A 12,587-nucleotide genomic window follows, 5' to 3' on the forward strand; every position below is an offset into this window, starting at 1 on the left:
ATTAAGATCAAAACTCAGCCTTGTGTTTTAAGAAGGGCCACAAATGTGGGAACACTGGCAACCAAACACCTTCAGTGCCTCATATTCAGGTTTCTTACCAAAAAACTTCTCAAACGGAGACATTCCTTGCAACACCTTTGTTGGCAGCCTATTAATTAAATGCACTGTGTAGTAATGACTGAATAGGACCAAAAGCGAATTGGCATAGATACCTGAGCAAGAAGAACGAGTGCAAGCTCGATGATATATCGATGCTTACGTTTCACCACACCATTCTGCTCTGACGTATATGGACATGTAACTCGATACAAAATACCTTCTTTAACCAGGTAGTTTGACAACCGCCTATATTCCCCTCCCCAATCACTCTGGACTGCTTTAATAGGTAAGTTAAATTGGTTCTTGACCATTTGTTAGAATAAGCCAAATGCAACAATGGCTTCTGTCTTGTCCTTCAAAAGATAAATCCATGAATGCCTAGTACATGCATCAATAAAGGTGACATGATACTTAAACCTATTTGAGGTAACTGGTGCAGGTCCCCATAGGTATGTAAACACAAGTTAAAATGGAGTATTATGCACAGTATTTGAGTTGTGAAAGGGTAGTTTGTGGCTCTTTCCCATGTGACAAGCAATACACATTTTATTTATTGCACTTGAAACATTTACATTCAATTCTTTACAAATCTTGACTAAGCTATCGTGTGAAAGGTGTCCCAACCGTCGATGCCAAAGTTCATAGGGGTCAAGAGATGCAGCCATGGTACTTGCCTCTACAGCCACTAAGGTTGTCACTTGGGAATCAGTAGTAAATGAATACAAACCACCTTCTTCTTTCCCACAAAGCAAAACAACACCAGACTCTTCATCACGAACATAACACTCACGTGTATGAAACTCAAAGAATGCATTATTATCCCTAGCAAGCTTTGAAACAGATAAGAGGTTCTTGATTATTCTTGGAACATACAACAAATCATTTAATAATAAGGCTCGAGAGGATGAGTACAAAGTAGAATTACCAACTGCTTTGATGTCTAAGGCTACTCCATCACCAACTACCAGTTTACCTGGGCTATTGTAGTAATCCCTATGATTGAGAATTGATCCATCTGGTGTAACATGATGTGTGGCAACCGAGTCCACCACCCATCGTTCACGATCTGCTGTTGAGGTAAGTGCTTGAGGACGTGAATCAACCTGAGATCCATTGTTTCGAGTATAGCAGCACTCGCATTCAGCAGCTTTGGTTTCACACATTGAATAATACGCATTTCCAGATTGATCCTTAGAGTATGTCTTACTACCAGCAGTAACCCCAGGAAAATCTTGATCAAAACGATGCCAACAACTATCTACAAGGTGGCCATTTTTACCACAGAGTTGGCACTGCATATATCAACCACGACCTCGACCTCTTCCACCAGACCTTCCACCAGAATTGATCGGCGGCCGAGAAGACTTATGATCGTAATAGTAGCTAGAGGTAGATGATTTGTTTGAACCTATTCCTTGAGCAATATTTGTACTTATTGGAAATACCTCAGGCAGGTCTCCAAAGCCAGCTAGCTGTGTTTCTGCATCCAATAACATGGCATACAAAACATCAAGGGTTAAGGACTCTTGCGTGGTGGTTATAACCACAACAAACGGTTGATACTCACGAGGAAGACCCTTCAATATACTAGCAACGTGTTCAGCTTGAGACACCACGCTGCCACATGACTCCAGGGCATCACACACTTCTTATACACGTGTGATATATATTATCATCGAGTCATCACCCTTTTTGAGTGATTGCAGCTTATAGTATCAGCTTATAACAACAGTCGTGGATATGTTCCCAAAGAACTGAAGCACCGTGTTCCAGACTACTGATGTTGTTTTGTACCTATGAACTGAGGCAAGAGCTGAGGGCTAATCGTAGAGAGTAACCACGACACAAGGGCACTGTCTTGGGCGACAAACTCTTCAAACAGCTCATTTGGTATCACTTCACCATCATCACTGACCACGGTTTCAGGCGGAGATCTCATCATTCCCATCAAGAACCGCTCAAGATGATGACTGCGCACCATTAGTAAAACTTGCTGCTTCTAGAGTAAAAAGTTTGTCTTATCAAGGACTACGTTTACCTTTTTATTGGAGAACGTTTTAGCACTTCTTGTATTAAACTCCATGACTGGAGAGGATCTGCCACCACTGAACATGGTAAGCAGTAACATCAATGGCCATGATTTTCAGGAGAGGACCTTCTACGCAGCAAAAAGCAAATACAATTCCTCAGGAAATTTAGCAAATGATACCATGTTAGAATACTAGGTCTGAACTCAATGAATATTGGATATTTCTTATTCAACCAAGTAAAATGTATACATTGTTTTATAGTTGCAGGTGAAGCTTTTACAAGAACAACAAGCCTAGCTTAACTGCCTCAACTAACTGTTAACAACTCTAACTCCCTTAACCAATCCTCGACTGTCTAACTATTCCAATATAGATGAATGCAATCATGTGGGATAAAACTGACTATGGTAGATCATATGAACTTATTAAAAGTTATGTCTAAGAAATTTTAACTTTTTAAAATATGTTAGGCATTCAAGACATTCTCTTTATATTTTGTTGAGTTTATTCTCTTTATATTTTGTTGAGTTTATGAGGTGTCAAAAGTTTAGAGAAACAATTAAATCTTTCGGAAATTCTTAAGTACAAAATTAATATACTTAGAGCTTTGGCGGTGCTACAACAATATTTACATTTGCTTAGACCGTTCTCAGGTACTTTTTATAAAGAGAGAAGTAGACCTAACCTGCAGTTTTAAGTTTGAGAAATAGAAGTGAGGATTCAGTAAGAAAGTGGAAACGGTTAATTAAATTTTCCGTTAATAACCAAATTAGTTAGTTATTATTGCATCAGGGGATCGATGTAACCCGAAAAGATGGATTGATAGCCACCTCTTGGACGGCGAAACTAAACGATGGTTGCTTGGAAGCATCAAAGACTTAAAAGTGGAGCAAATAAAACACTAATTATTACGTGTGCGAAACAACACGATAATTAGATCACGTAATTAAAAGTAACAGCATCCGCCTATTGTTTCACTTTTGTTCAAACACAATCCTACCTGAAGGCTGAAATGTTGCTCTGCTGTGTACGGATATATCGATTCTTCTAGTTTTTCCGTTGGTTTCGATATATTGCAAATCAAGGTTTTGTGATGAAATGGAAAAGGGTAATTATTAAAGGAAAAGATAATATCAGACTCTGATATATGTAAATATATAATTTTCTAGGAATCAATAATTTGCCACGTTTTAATAAACAAAAAATAATTATAATAATTTGTCACGTCCTTTACATCGTTCAAACTCAAAATGAAAGTTACAAGCACTCACAAAACTTTGAATATAAGATTTGACATGCAACATATGGGAGTGCCTCTTTGGTAGACTATAATAATACCATATGAGAGTCCCTATACAATTTGTATCGAGTAAAATGGGCCTTTTGTTTATATTTTAGTCCATTTCTACTACTGAACGGATGGATGGAAATTTAAACGGATTGACTATTTTGATTAATACAAATTGTATAGGGAGGGATTAGTTTATTTATTTTTTAGTAAAAGGATCAAAATGAATCTGCACCCTAATATAGGGACTGCTGAAGTAATTTTACCCCTTAGCTCTAACATCAAACATAGAGTTGTACATGAAAATTGTTAATTACACAAGCTGAAACTATGAAATGAAGCAACTCCTGCAAATATCGGGTTGTATTTTAGTTTAATAGACGTCATTGACTTGAATATATTTAACAGTAACCTCTATTTTTTTTTAAAAATAGTTTGAGGTGATTACAATGTAATAAATAATTTTTATTTTAAAAATAGTTTGAGGTTATTACAATATAATATTTGTTTAAATTCTTTTAATCAATTGATAATGTAAACACGTCTTCTCAAACCCATGGCGAGTAATTTTAGTATGGTAAAGGAAATACATTACACCTCTTGCGCTGCTTTTTGTTTTATCTTTTGGTGAATTTCATTTCGATTAGCCCAATAAAACAAGGACTTTTATTTATAGTTTTAAGAGTTTGAAGCCCAAGAAAAGAAAGAAAAAAAGGTGCAAATGAATGAATAGCAAGAAGGACCCGCCATATGACGGTGAAGTAAAAGCAAAGCTAAAAAAGTTCGTAGAAGTCTATTATGAGTTGATAAAATGGGGAACTTCGAGAAGAAATTATGAAATGAGGGTGTACAGCAATGGGCAAACGTACAATATTTGAATAAATTATATTAAAAAGAGTAAAATGCAAAGTCATCGTTAGTGATGAAGCAGGTGAAACATGCAAAATTTTCTACCATAGTTTGCCAACCCTTGAGGAAGAAAACAAATTCATTCCTCTTTCTCTTCCTTCTCCAAGAGTCAATGCAGCTGATGAGTTGATGACACTTCACTTTTATTTTGTTTTTTCAATGCTTATTTTAACTAACCCAATCATATATTGATTTGACTAATTAGTAATTAACCATGTCTTTTTAATCTTATCAGGGAAATATCAATAATACACTTTTAAATTGTTTTTTAACAATGTTATTTTATAAATAGAAAAAAAAATCAGTCCTTTTTATATATAACATAAGATTTTCACAACGTTATTAAAAAAAATTAAATTATATATATTTGTTGATAATATAATCTCAGAGAAGTCTATATTTAATTTCTTGCGTGTTTATTAGTTGAAAGTAATACCCTTTTACAAGTAAGATTAGAGGGACGTAGGGGTTTTTGCAATCATGTGCTTTTAGTTATCTGCATGCAATGGTATATACGCTTATACATTCAAACAAACATAAAAATACGTTGCAATGAGACGGCATTAATTAAAGTACGTATATTAATAAATATTAAAGCAGACATCCAACATAATAAAACAAGATTATCAGGTTAAATAAAACCAATTCCCTAAGTTATTATAGTAAGATAATGTTGTTATAATAAATGTAATTCTCATTCCAGTCTGAATTTTAAAACATATCGACCAAAGAAAACAAAATTAAGTCGAAGATTTATTATGACCTACGTACATAAGTTGTAGGGGCATCATTAATTCCTAAGGGGTACCTCACACTTGGGGCTCGATTTCCCTTCTGTGACTTTTGCAACCAAAAATGGGGTACCTTGTTAGGAAAGCAAAAACAAGCTGCTAGTGCTGGCCTACTTATATTCACTTTCTCTGCTATACCAATGACCTATGATGCGTCAATAGTTCCAAAGGTACCATCGATAAGTCAATCGGTGACACCTGAACACATGAAATTCCGGACAAATTATTTCATCATGGGGACCCTCCGTTTCACCGTTGTGTTCATTATTAACTCCTCAAGTCAAAGGGCATATTTGAATTAATTGAGCAACATAAAATTATACATTATCAAATTAAACAGTAGGTGTTGTGTATAATATATAAATGCATAAACCAAATTAAGAGAAGGTAATTAATGCTAATAACTCCACATTCTTTAACCAGTTTCAAGGAAATAATATATCATGATTGACGTATGTAGTCAAAGTTTAATACTATATATAGTATACAACTAATAATTATATATGTATTATAATTTTCCTTAAGAACAGTGATATAAAGATTAAATATTATAAGTAGATAGTTTTATTGTTTCAATTATTAAATGGCATTTCCATAATGTACATCTTATCAATCTCAAATTCAAAAATGAAATGTTTTAATATAATGATTTTGTGGACAAGTTGAAGCCAGGTAGTTTTGATACTAATAAATATTTATTTACGTGGTCGTGGACAATAGTCATGGGGTTTGACTTTTACCTTTTCTATCATATGCCTTTAATGAAAGGAAGAAAAAGTGAAAAATAAATATAAAGACGGATTAAATATTGAATTAAATTTTATTTAGAAATTGAGTTAGATCTTATTACAAGTTTATTAATCGAAGATCATTTGATGATTAATTCCTTTAATTAAAAATTATTATTTAATAAAGATTTTGGTGATAAATGTTATTTTTTTATATAGATATAGAGTAGACTTTAGATTTTAAAATTATGTGTCGTATAGATACCGAAAGAGTGATATTTTAAATATACTGAGTTCGATATATATTAGATTATATATTTATATTTTTAATAATTATATATTAAAATTTATTTCTTTTGTGTAACTTGTTTTATATTAATCTCAATTTTGACTTTCTCATTTTCAAATTTTTAACATAATAAAATGAAAATGGAAGGTTATACAATGGATTAGTAATTAGCATGTAGGAGTTGGAAACCGATGAAAGGTGCCTATCATTCTGACTTTAGATGTACCTCTGAAAAACTTAATAATTAAAGATGTTCTCTTTTCCCCCTACTGTAACCAGTCTTTGTTAATAAAAGGCATGAGGTACCACGCCAAATCTCTCATATTGCATCAAAGTTTACTTAGAAAGGGAGATCCTTTAGTTTCTTGAAGAAGTCGGCGTATATATCTAAGAGACATAGGGAAGATCAAAGAGAGATGGGGAGGGCTCCTTGCTGCGACAAGGCTAACGTGAAGAAAGGGCCATGGTCTCCTGAAGAAGACTCAAAGCTGAAGGATTACATTGAGAAATTTGGAACTGGTGGGAATTGGATTGCTCTCCCTCACAAAGCTGGTAAACATATATATTATTATCATCACAACACAGATCTATAGCCTCTCTCTTTCTCTCCTTCTTCTGGTTTTTTGGCTAATCTTTGTCGTCTTTATATTAGGTCTGAAAAGATGCGGGAAGAGCTGCAGGTTGAGATGGTTAAACTATCTCAGGCCAAACATTAAACATGGTGATTTCACTGATGAAGAAGATAGGATTATCTGCAGCCTGTTTGCCAGTATTGGAAGCAGGTAGGCTTTCGTTTTAACTCTTCCTTCCCTCCTCTCCTACTTGCTCATGATCCCAAAGAAAATTTTAAAACTATAAACGAACAACCTCCAAAAAGGGTGTCAATCATTTCACTTTAACCAAAATTATCAACGGCCTTGATGAAGGAAGAATATTTAATGAATTTTATCTAAAAGGTAACAAGGAAAATAAACTACTCGTTTATTCTTCTGCTTGCATGCCAAGTCCAATTTGAACACCATTATCTACTTAGGCTCTTAGAAGAAAAAAAGCATAGATTTTATTTACTTATAATGGAACGTTTTTCTTTCCCAACATGCAATTTGCAGATGGTCAATAATAGCTGCTCAGTTACCAGGAAGGACAGACAATGATATCAAGAACTACTGGAACACCAAGCTTAAGAAGAAACTCATGGATATGACTATGACTTCTCAATCCCAGAGAAAACCACCAGCATTCCCACCTTCTCATCAAACTCCATTTGTTACATTATCATCTCTATACAAAGACTGCCCTAGTTATTACACTCCAACTGGATCTTTCACAGCCTTTGAACCAATGTCATCGGTTCAACCTGATCTTTTGAACAATGAAAGCCCTACCTTTGCTACCAATTCTTCTTTTATTCACACCTCGGAGAGTTTGATGAGTTACATTCAGTATTATCCAGCGAAAGAAAACTTTCTCATGTTTGGGAGTGGAGAACCAAGCTGCAGTTCATCTGATGGAAGCTCTAGCCACATCAGCTACGGGAGAGAGATCAAGCAAGAAGACATGAGCAATTTCCAGGGTTTTGGTGCCTCTAATAGCTATGGAGATGATTTTAAGTTCATGTTGAACCATGGCACCAATACTAGAGGTGAATATGTTAGCCAATGGATTGAGAAGCCAAGTGGGTACAATTTCAACAAAGATCTTGAAGAGATTAAGAGGTTGATTAGCTCTAGCAGTAATAATGGCTGTAGCGACAACTTCATTGATGAAAACAAGACAGAAGAGAAAGTCATGTACTACTACTACTGAATCCACTGACTGCAGGTGTAAAATCAGAAAGATTTGATGGGGTAAGGGGCAAAGGTTGGATTGATGGATTTGATAGTGTTTGGAGATTCAAGACTTTCAGTTTCTGGGGTTTTGTGTTATGATGAAATGAAACATTTCTACTTTTGACAGTACATGGTAAAAGCTCTAAAGCTCTTTTTTATATATATTTTGCACATTACTGCTTTAGAGAGGTGATAATGGTGCTATTGTTCTACGAACCTCTCACTCACTGCAACCCCTCCAATAAAAAAAATTATGTGTTTATGAAAGCTAGACAAGTAATCATCATCATTCAAGAACAAAGAATCACTGGGATAAAGTTAAACCAAGCATGCACTGTTCTATGCTGTATTTCCTACTTTTGTTTATAATTGTCTTTCTGTGAATTTTCAAGTCATTTGCCAGGGATTAAGTATCCTCGAAAATACAATCATAATCCTCAGAAAACAATATTGTGCATCCTTCCAATGAATGGCAGTAGTATCTTTTTAGGTTCTCTTCTGGCATTGTTTGTCTAAAATATTGAAGACCCAGAGCCTTATTTTAATGAACAATGTCAGACTTTTAAGCTGGAAACTTGTTTCCCGTGTATTTTAAAACAATATGGCGATGCTGGAGATTTTTGGAATTTTATGGAGGAACCAAACCTTTAAAATAACTTAATTCTATTTTTTTAACTCAATCCTCTTTAGTTAGGTGTATAAATATAAGGCTTACAAGACACTCAAATTTCTATAAAAATATATCAATGAAGTTCTTCACTTTTTTATATCTACAAAACTTTCGAATTAAGAAATAAAATGAATTAAAACTTTAAATTTAAAAATTAATTTTGACTATTAAGTCTTAATAATTTTTATAAGATATTAGTATCATGTGATACATCTAATTCTATCAAGCAATATATATATAATTAAATAATTTCTAAAATAATTATAAAAATCTAAATATTTATTAAAAATCAATTTTTTTAGAAAAAAACACTTGAAAATATTTTGATGTGATGTGTGATATCGTATGATTAAAAAACTATTAGATTTAACGAAAAATAATAGAGAAAACAATTAGTTGGTAAAACTTTCAACTATAAGAACTTAATTGAGGATTAAAAACGGAAAGGTTTAATTTATATTTTAAAAGTAGGAGAAGTTTAAATACCCTTAAGTCTAAATATAAATGAAGCGATTTTAAAGAATTCAAAAAGTTCATCAACTCCATGCATACGTGTTCATGGGGGTAACAATAAACAATTCAAATGTTTGTTTGAAATTAGTTGGCTTCGATTCATCACCTTTTGAAAAGCTAAGTATGATTCGAGGTTTTCTTTTGGTTGGTAGTAGCTTGGATTCAGGACAGGATATGAGTCTGACTATTGCTGTATGCTCCAATGGTTAGAGTGCATAATATGATACAAAATATTGCAATAACAAAAGCTATATGGATATACTACAAGGTTTTTAAAATTTCGTCCATTGAACCACAAATAAAATAATAAACAATAAATCTTCAATTAAGGTATTAGTATGAAATAAATCACTTTCAGATTTGTTTTAATAAGTTTGTGTTTGTTACAGAACCTTTACAGACACTTATACTCTGGTTCATTACCTTGAAAACAACGATCTGCAGATGTGATGACATATGCTTTGCTAAATTTGGACATTCTTTTATCTACTTCTAGAGCTTCATTTAATTAAGCAAGAGACCATCATGCAACAACTAATTACTATATGTTAGCTATTAGAGGGAAAATACTTAAATAAAATTCAATTTGTAAGTAAATTATTAAAGATCTGGAACCTGTATAGACATTAATTAATGTTATCATGTTTGCGGATGGCAAAATTGAAAATGTATGAAGAAGGGCTTAATTTGGAGTGTTGACATTGGAAATGATTGAGAGGGAATCCCCATTGGGAAACACTCCGATGAGCTCCAAAATTGCATCATCACAAAATCTCTGTCAGGCTGCATCGCTGTTCCGTGAGATCCAGCCAGCCTTTTATATTTTGTAAACAAACACACACTGTTCCGATCTGAAATCTATGATTATAATTTTGTATGGTAAAGATTAATTTGGTATTTTCGTTATAATACATTGGTATTAGTATACAGCAATAATCTTTCTTGCGAATGTCAAACGATTGTGATACCTACTGACAACTGACAAATAAAATATTATTAATTTTTTTTCCAGGATAAATAATGAAGAGGTTATTCGTTAACGCCAACCTCTAATCTTCGGGCATTATGCAAATTATAATCCACTTTCAACTTCAGAGGTAATTAAATATTACTGGGATTGGGAAAAAGATCAATCCCAATTTTGACGGCTTAACAACCAATTTTGTCCCTAGGGAGAAATGAAGCGCAATGTAAAAAGTGAAACGGGAAATAATTTATTGCATGCAAAATTAACCAACTCTGTTTGAAAAATGAAGCCCATTAGGCATCACATTTTGAAGTGTGAGCCTGGAAGATCATGTAACTCCATTTTCCTCGATATTGTAAATGATGTTGCAATCAAGTTTTCAAAACCCTTGGTTCAATCCTTGAAGTTCTTCTACTTAATGGACTACCACTTCAACTTTGTTAACAGTTTCAAAGTTCAAAAGAAGCTTGGCCCAAGGTTTCCATATGATCAAAAAAGTCGTCAAGTGATGAGATTTTTAAAACCTTTAAACAAAGTCCTGAGTTTAGAATTTGGTGATGCTCTATACAGTAGTTTTCAAATCAGCCAATAACCATTGGGGTCCTTAATGAAAGCAATGCCTGTAGGATGTAAACAGATTGATGAATTAGGCATTAATAAAAGCACTTGAAAACGTAATAAATGTGAGAAAGGAGGCATTATGGCCGGATGAAGAACGGTGGAGGAGAAGAGGTGAAGAGTGATAAGTAAGAAAGGAAATATGAGAATTATTATTGAAACTATATATGTTAAAGAAAAGGGCTAATAAACTAACTGTTTATTTCTAACAATAAAACATAAAGCAAGTGTGATAGCTTTAATTTCTTCTCATTCATCCATTAAATTTCTTCATTCAATTTCAAACTCCAAATTCCACATGACATAACCCATTGAAAAACTCTTGAGGAAAAATTGGGAGTTTGGCAAACTTAGTCGAATTAGAAATCGGGAACTCATATGTGTAAGTTCAATACAATCACACAAAATGAGGAATTTAACACTTTTATATTTATGCATGAATAAAAAATTCTCAGTAATTAAGAGATTTTTTATTAGTTCTTGAGTTTTGGGTTCGAGCATCGCATATGCAGGAATATGAATGTTCATTGTCAAATAGTTGAAAGTATTTGAATATATACTACCTTGTATTTATCATTGATTTATAAAAAATATTTTTAAGTTTCTCTATTATTTTAACAGTTATTTTTTAATTTACCATTAATATTTATAAAAATAAAATTATGTTTTGTTTTGAAAAATAAGTGAAATGTTAAATTTTAATTATGTTAACGTGATAATCTACATATATTTTATATTGTCATATTAATAAAAAATGTTATTATAAAAATTATTTTTTAAAAAGAAATTGCCAACCAAGCGATTATATCAACTATGTTAGAAAAGTTAGTATTTTTATTTAAAAAATAGTATTTTCATTTTTTAAAGGTTGATAGTAAAATTTAGTTAAAAGAAATTAAAGTTAATTTGATAAAATATGTAAACGTTAAAAGTTAAATTTATTTTTTAAATGTTTACAACTTTGAAAAATAACTTGGACACGATAAGTTTTGATTTGCTTTTAGAGGGTTGACTTTTTCCAATTCAGGATCATTAAATCTTAAGAAAAATATAATCAAAACCGGATTTAATGTGATAATCTTTAATCTAATAAAACAACTCTGAATACTTTTAAATCAATTATATATTATTTAGAATTTTCAAGTTTCATTTCCTCCTAATTTTCTCATCATCGTAGTTATTCTCGTCTCATAATATTATTCTTTTTAGAAGACTTGAGTTTGAGCATTTATATATGTAATATGTGTTCGTATTGTTAATTGACTAAGAAATATTCCACAAGATAATACCTTATTATCACTCTAGACTATTAAAAAAGTGTAAAATACACAAATAACCCTCTAATTATAGGATATTTTTTGTTATGTCCCATAACTATTAAAAGTTTTAAAATGGTCCCCGACTATTTATTATGTTCCAAACTTATCATTTTTCGTTAAAAAATTAACGATCGTCTGATCTGGATGTTAACATATTGAATGAGATATAATAGTCGTTTGAGATTACGAAATCAGATTTTATCATATCTCAATCAGCAGGTCAACGTCCATCTCAGACTGCTGTTAAATTTTTAACGGAAAATGATGAGTTCAGAACATAATAAATAATTAGATGACAATTTTATAACTTTTAATAATCATGGGACTCAACAAATCAATTTTATATGAAATACCCCAAATTTTGACTAGTGACTAAAATGTAAGTTTTGAAAGTTTAAGGGTTAAAAATATAAACTTTGTAAAATTTTAGGGACCAAAAATGTAATTTTAAAAAATTATATATTTTAGCTCGTAAATGAAAAGGTTGGCCTAAAGAGAGAATTTTTGTGGGAATCATATTTTCAGTACGAGATTTGT

At 32.4% G+C, this 12,587-nt stretch overlaps 1 protein-coding gene across 1 annotated transcript; it reads left to right on the top strand.

Annotated features, from left to right (window-relative positions):
- The first annotated feature begins 6,399 nt into the window (after positions 1 to 6,399).
- LOC120116663 (transcription factor RAX2-like) lies at positions 6,400 to 8,121 on the top strand. The gene is made up of 3 exons (XM_039137084.1): positions 6,400 to 6,686; positions 6,787 to 6,916; positions 7,244 to 8,121. Exons 1-3 carry the CDS (start codon positions 6,551 to 6,553, stop codon positions 7,938 to 7,940), a joined length of 963 nt encoding a protein of 320 aa, XP_038993015.1. The 5' UTR covers positions 6,400 to 6,550; the 3' UTR covers positions 7,941 to 8,121.
- Positions 8,122 to 12,587: the final 4,466 nt, after the last annotated feature.

The sequence above is a fragment of the Hibiscus syriacus genome, unplaced genomic scaffold, assembly GCF_006381635.1.
Source record: "Hibiscus syriacus cultivar Baekdansim isolate YM2019G1 unplaced genomic scaffold, ASM638163v2 tig00110301_pilon, whole genome shotgun sequence".
NCBI lineage: Eukaryota > Viridiplantae > Streptophyta > Magnoliopsida > Malvales > Malvaceae > Hibiscus > Hibiscus syriacus.

What these genes read in the sequence shown, in the direction of transcription:
- LOC120116663 (XM_039137084.1), top strand. Translation starts at nt 6,551, where the DNA reads ATGGGGAGGGCTCCTTGCTGCGACAAGGCTAACGTGAAGAAAGGGCCA. An exon ending in TGCTCTCCCTCACAAAGCTG is followed by an intron (nt 6,687 to 6,786) that starts GTAAACATATAT and finishes TCTTTATATTAG; the next exon opens with GTCTGAAAAGATGCGGGAAG. An exon ending in TTTGCCAGTATTGGAAGCAG is followed by an intron (nt 6,917 to 7,243) that starts GTAGGCTTTCGT and finishes TGCAATTTGCAG; the next exon opens with ATGGTCAATAATAGCTGCTC.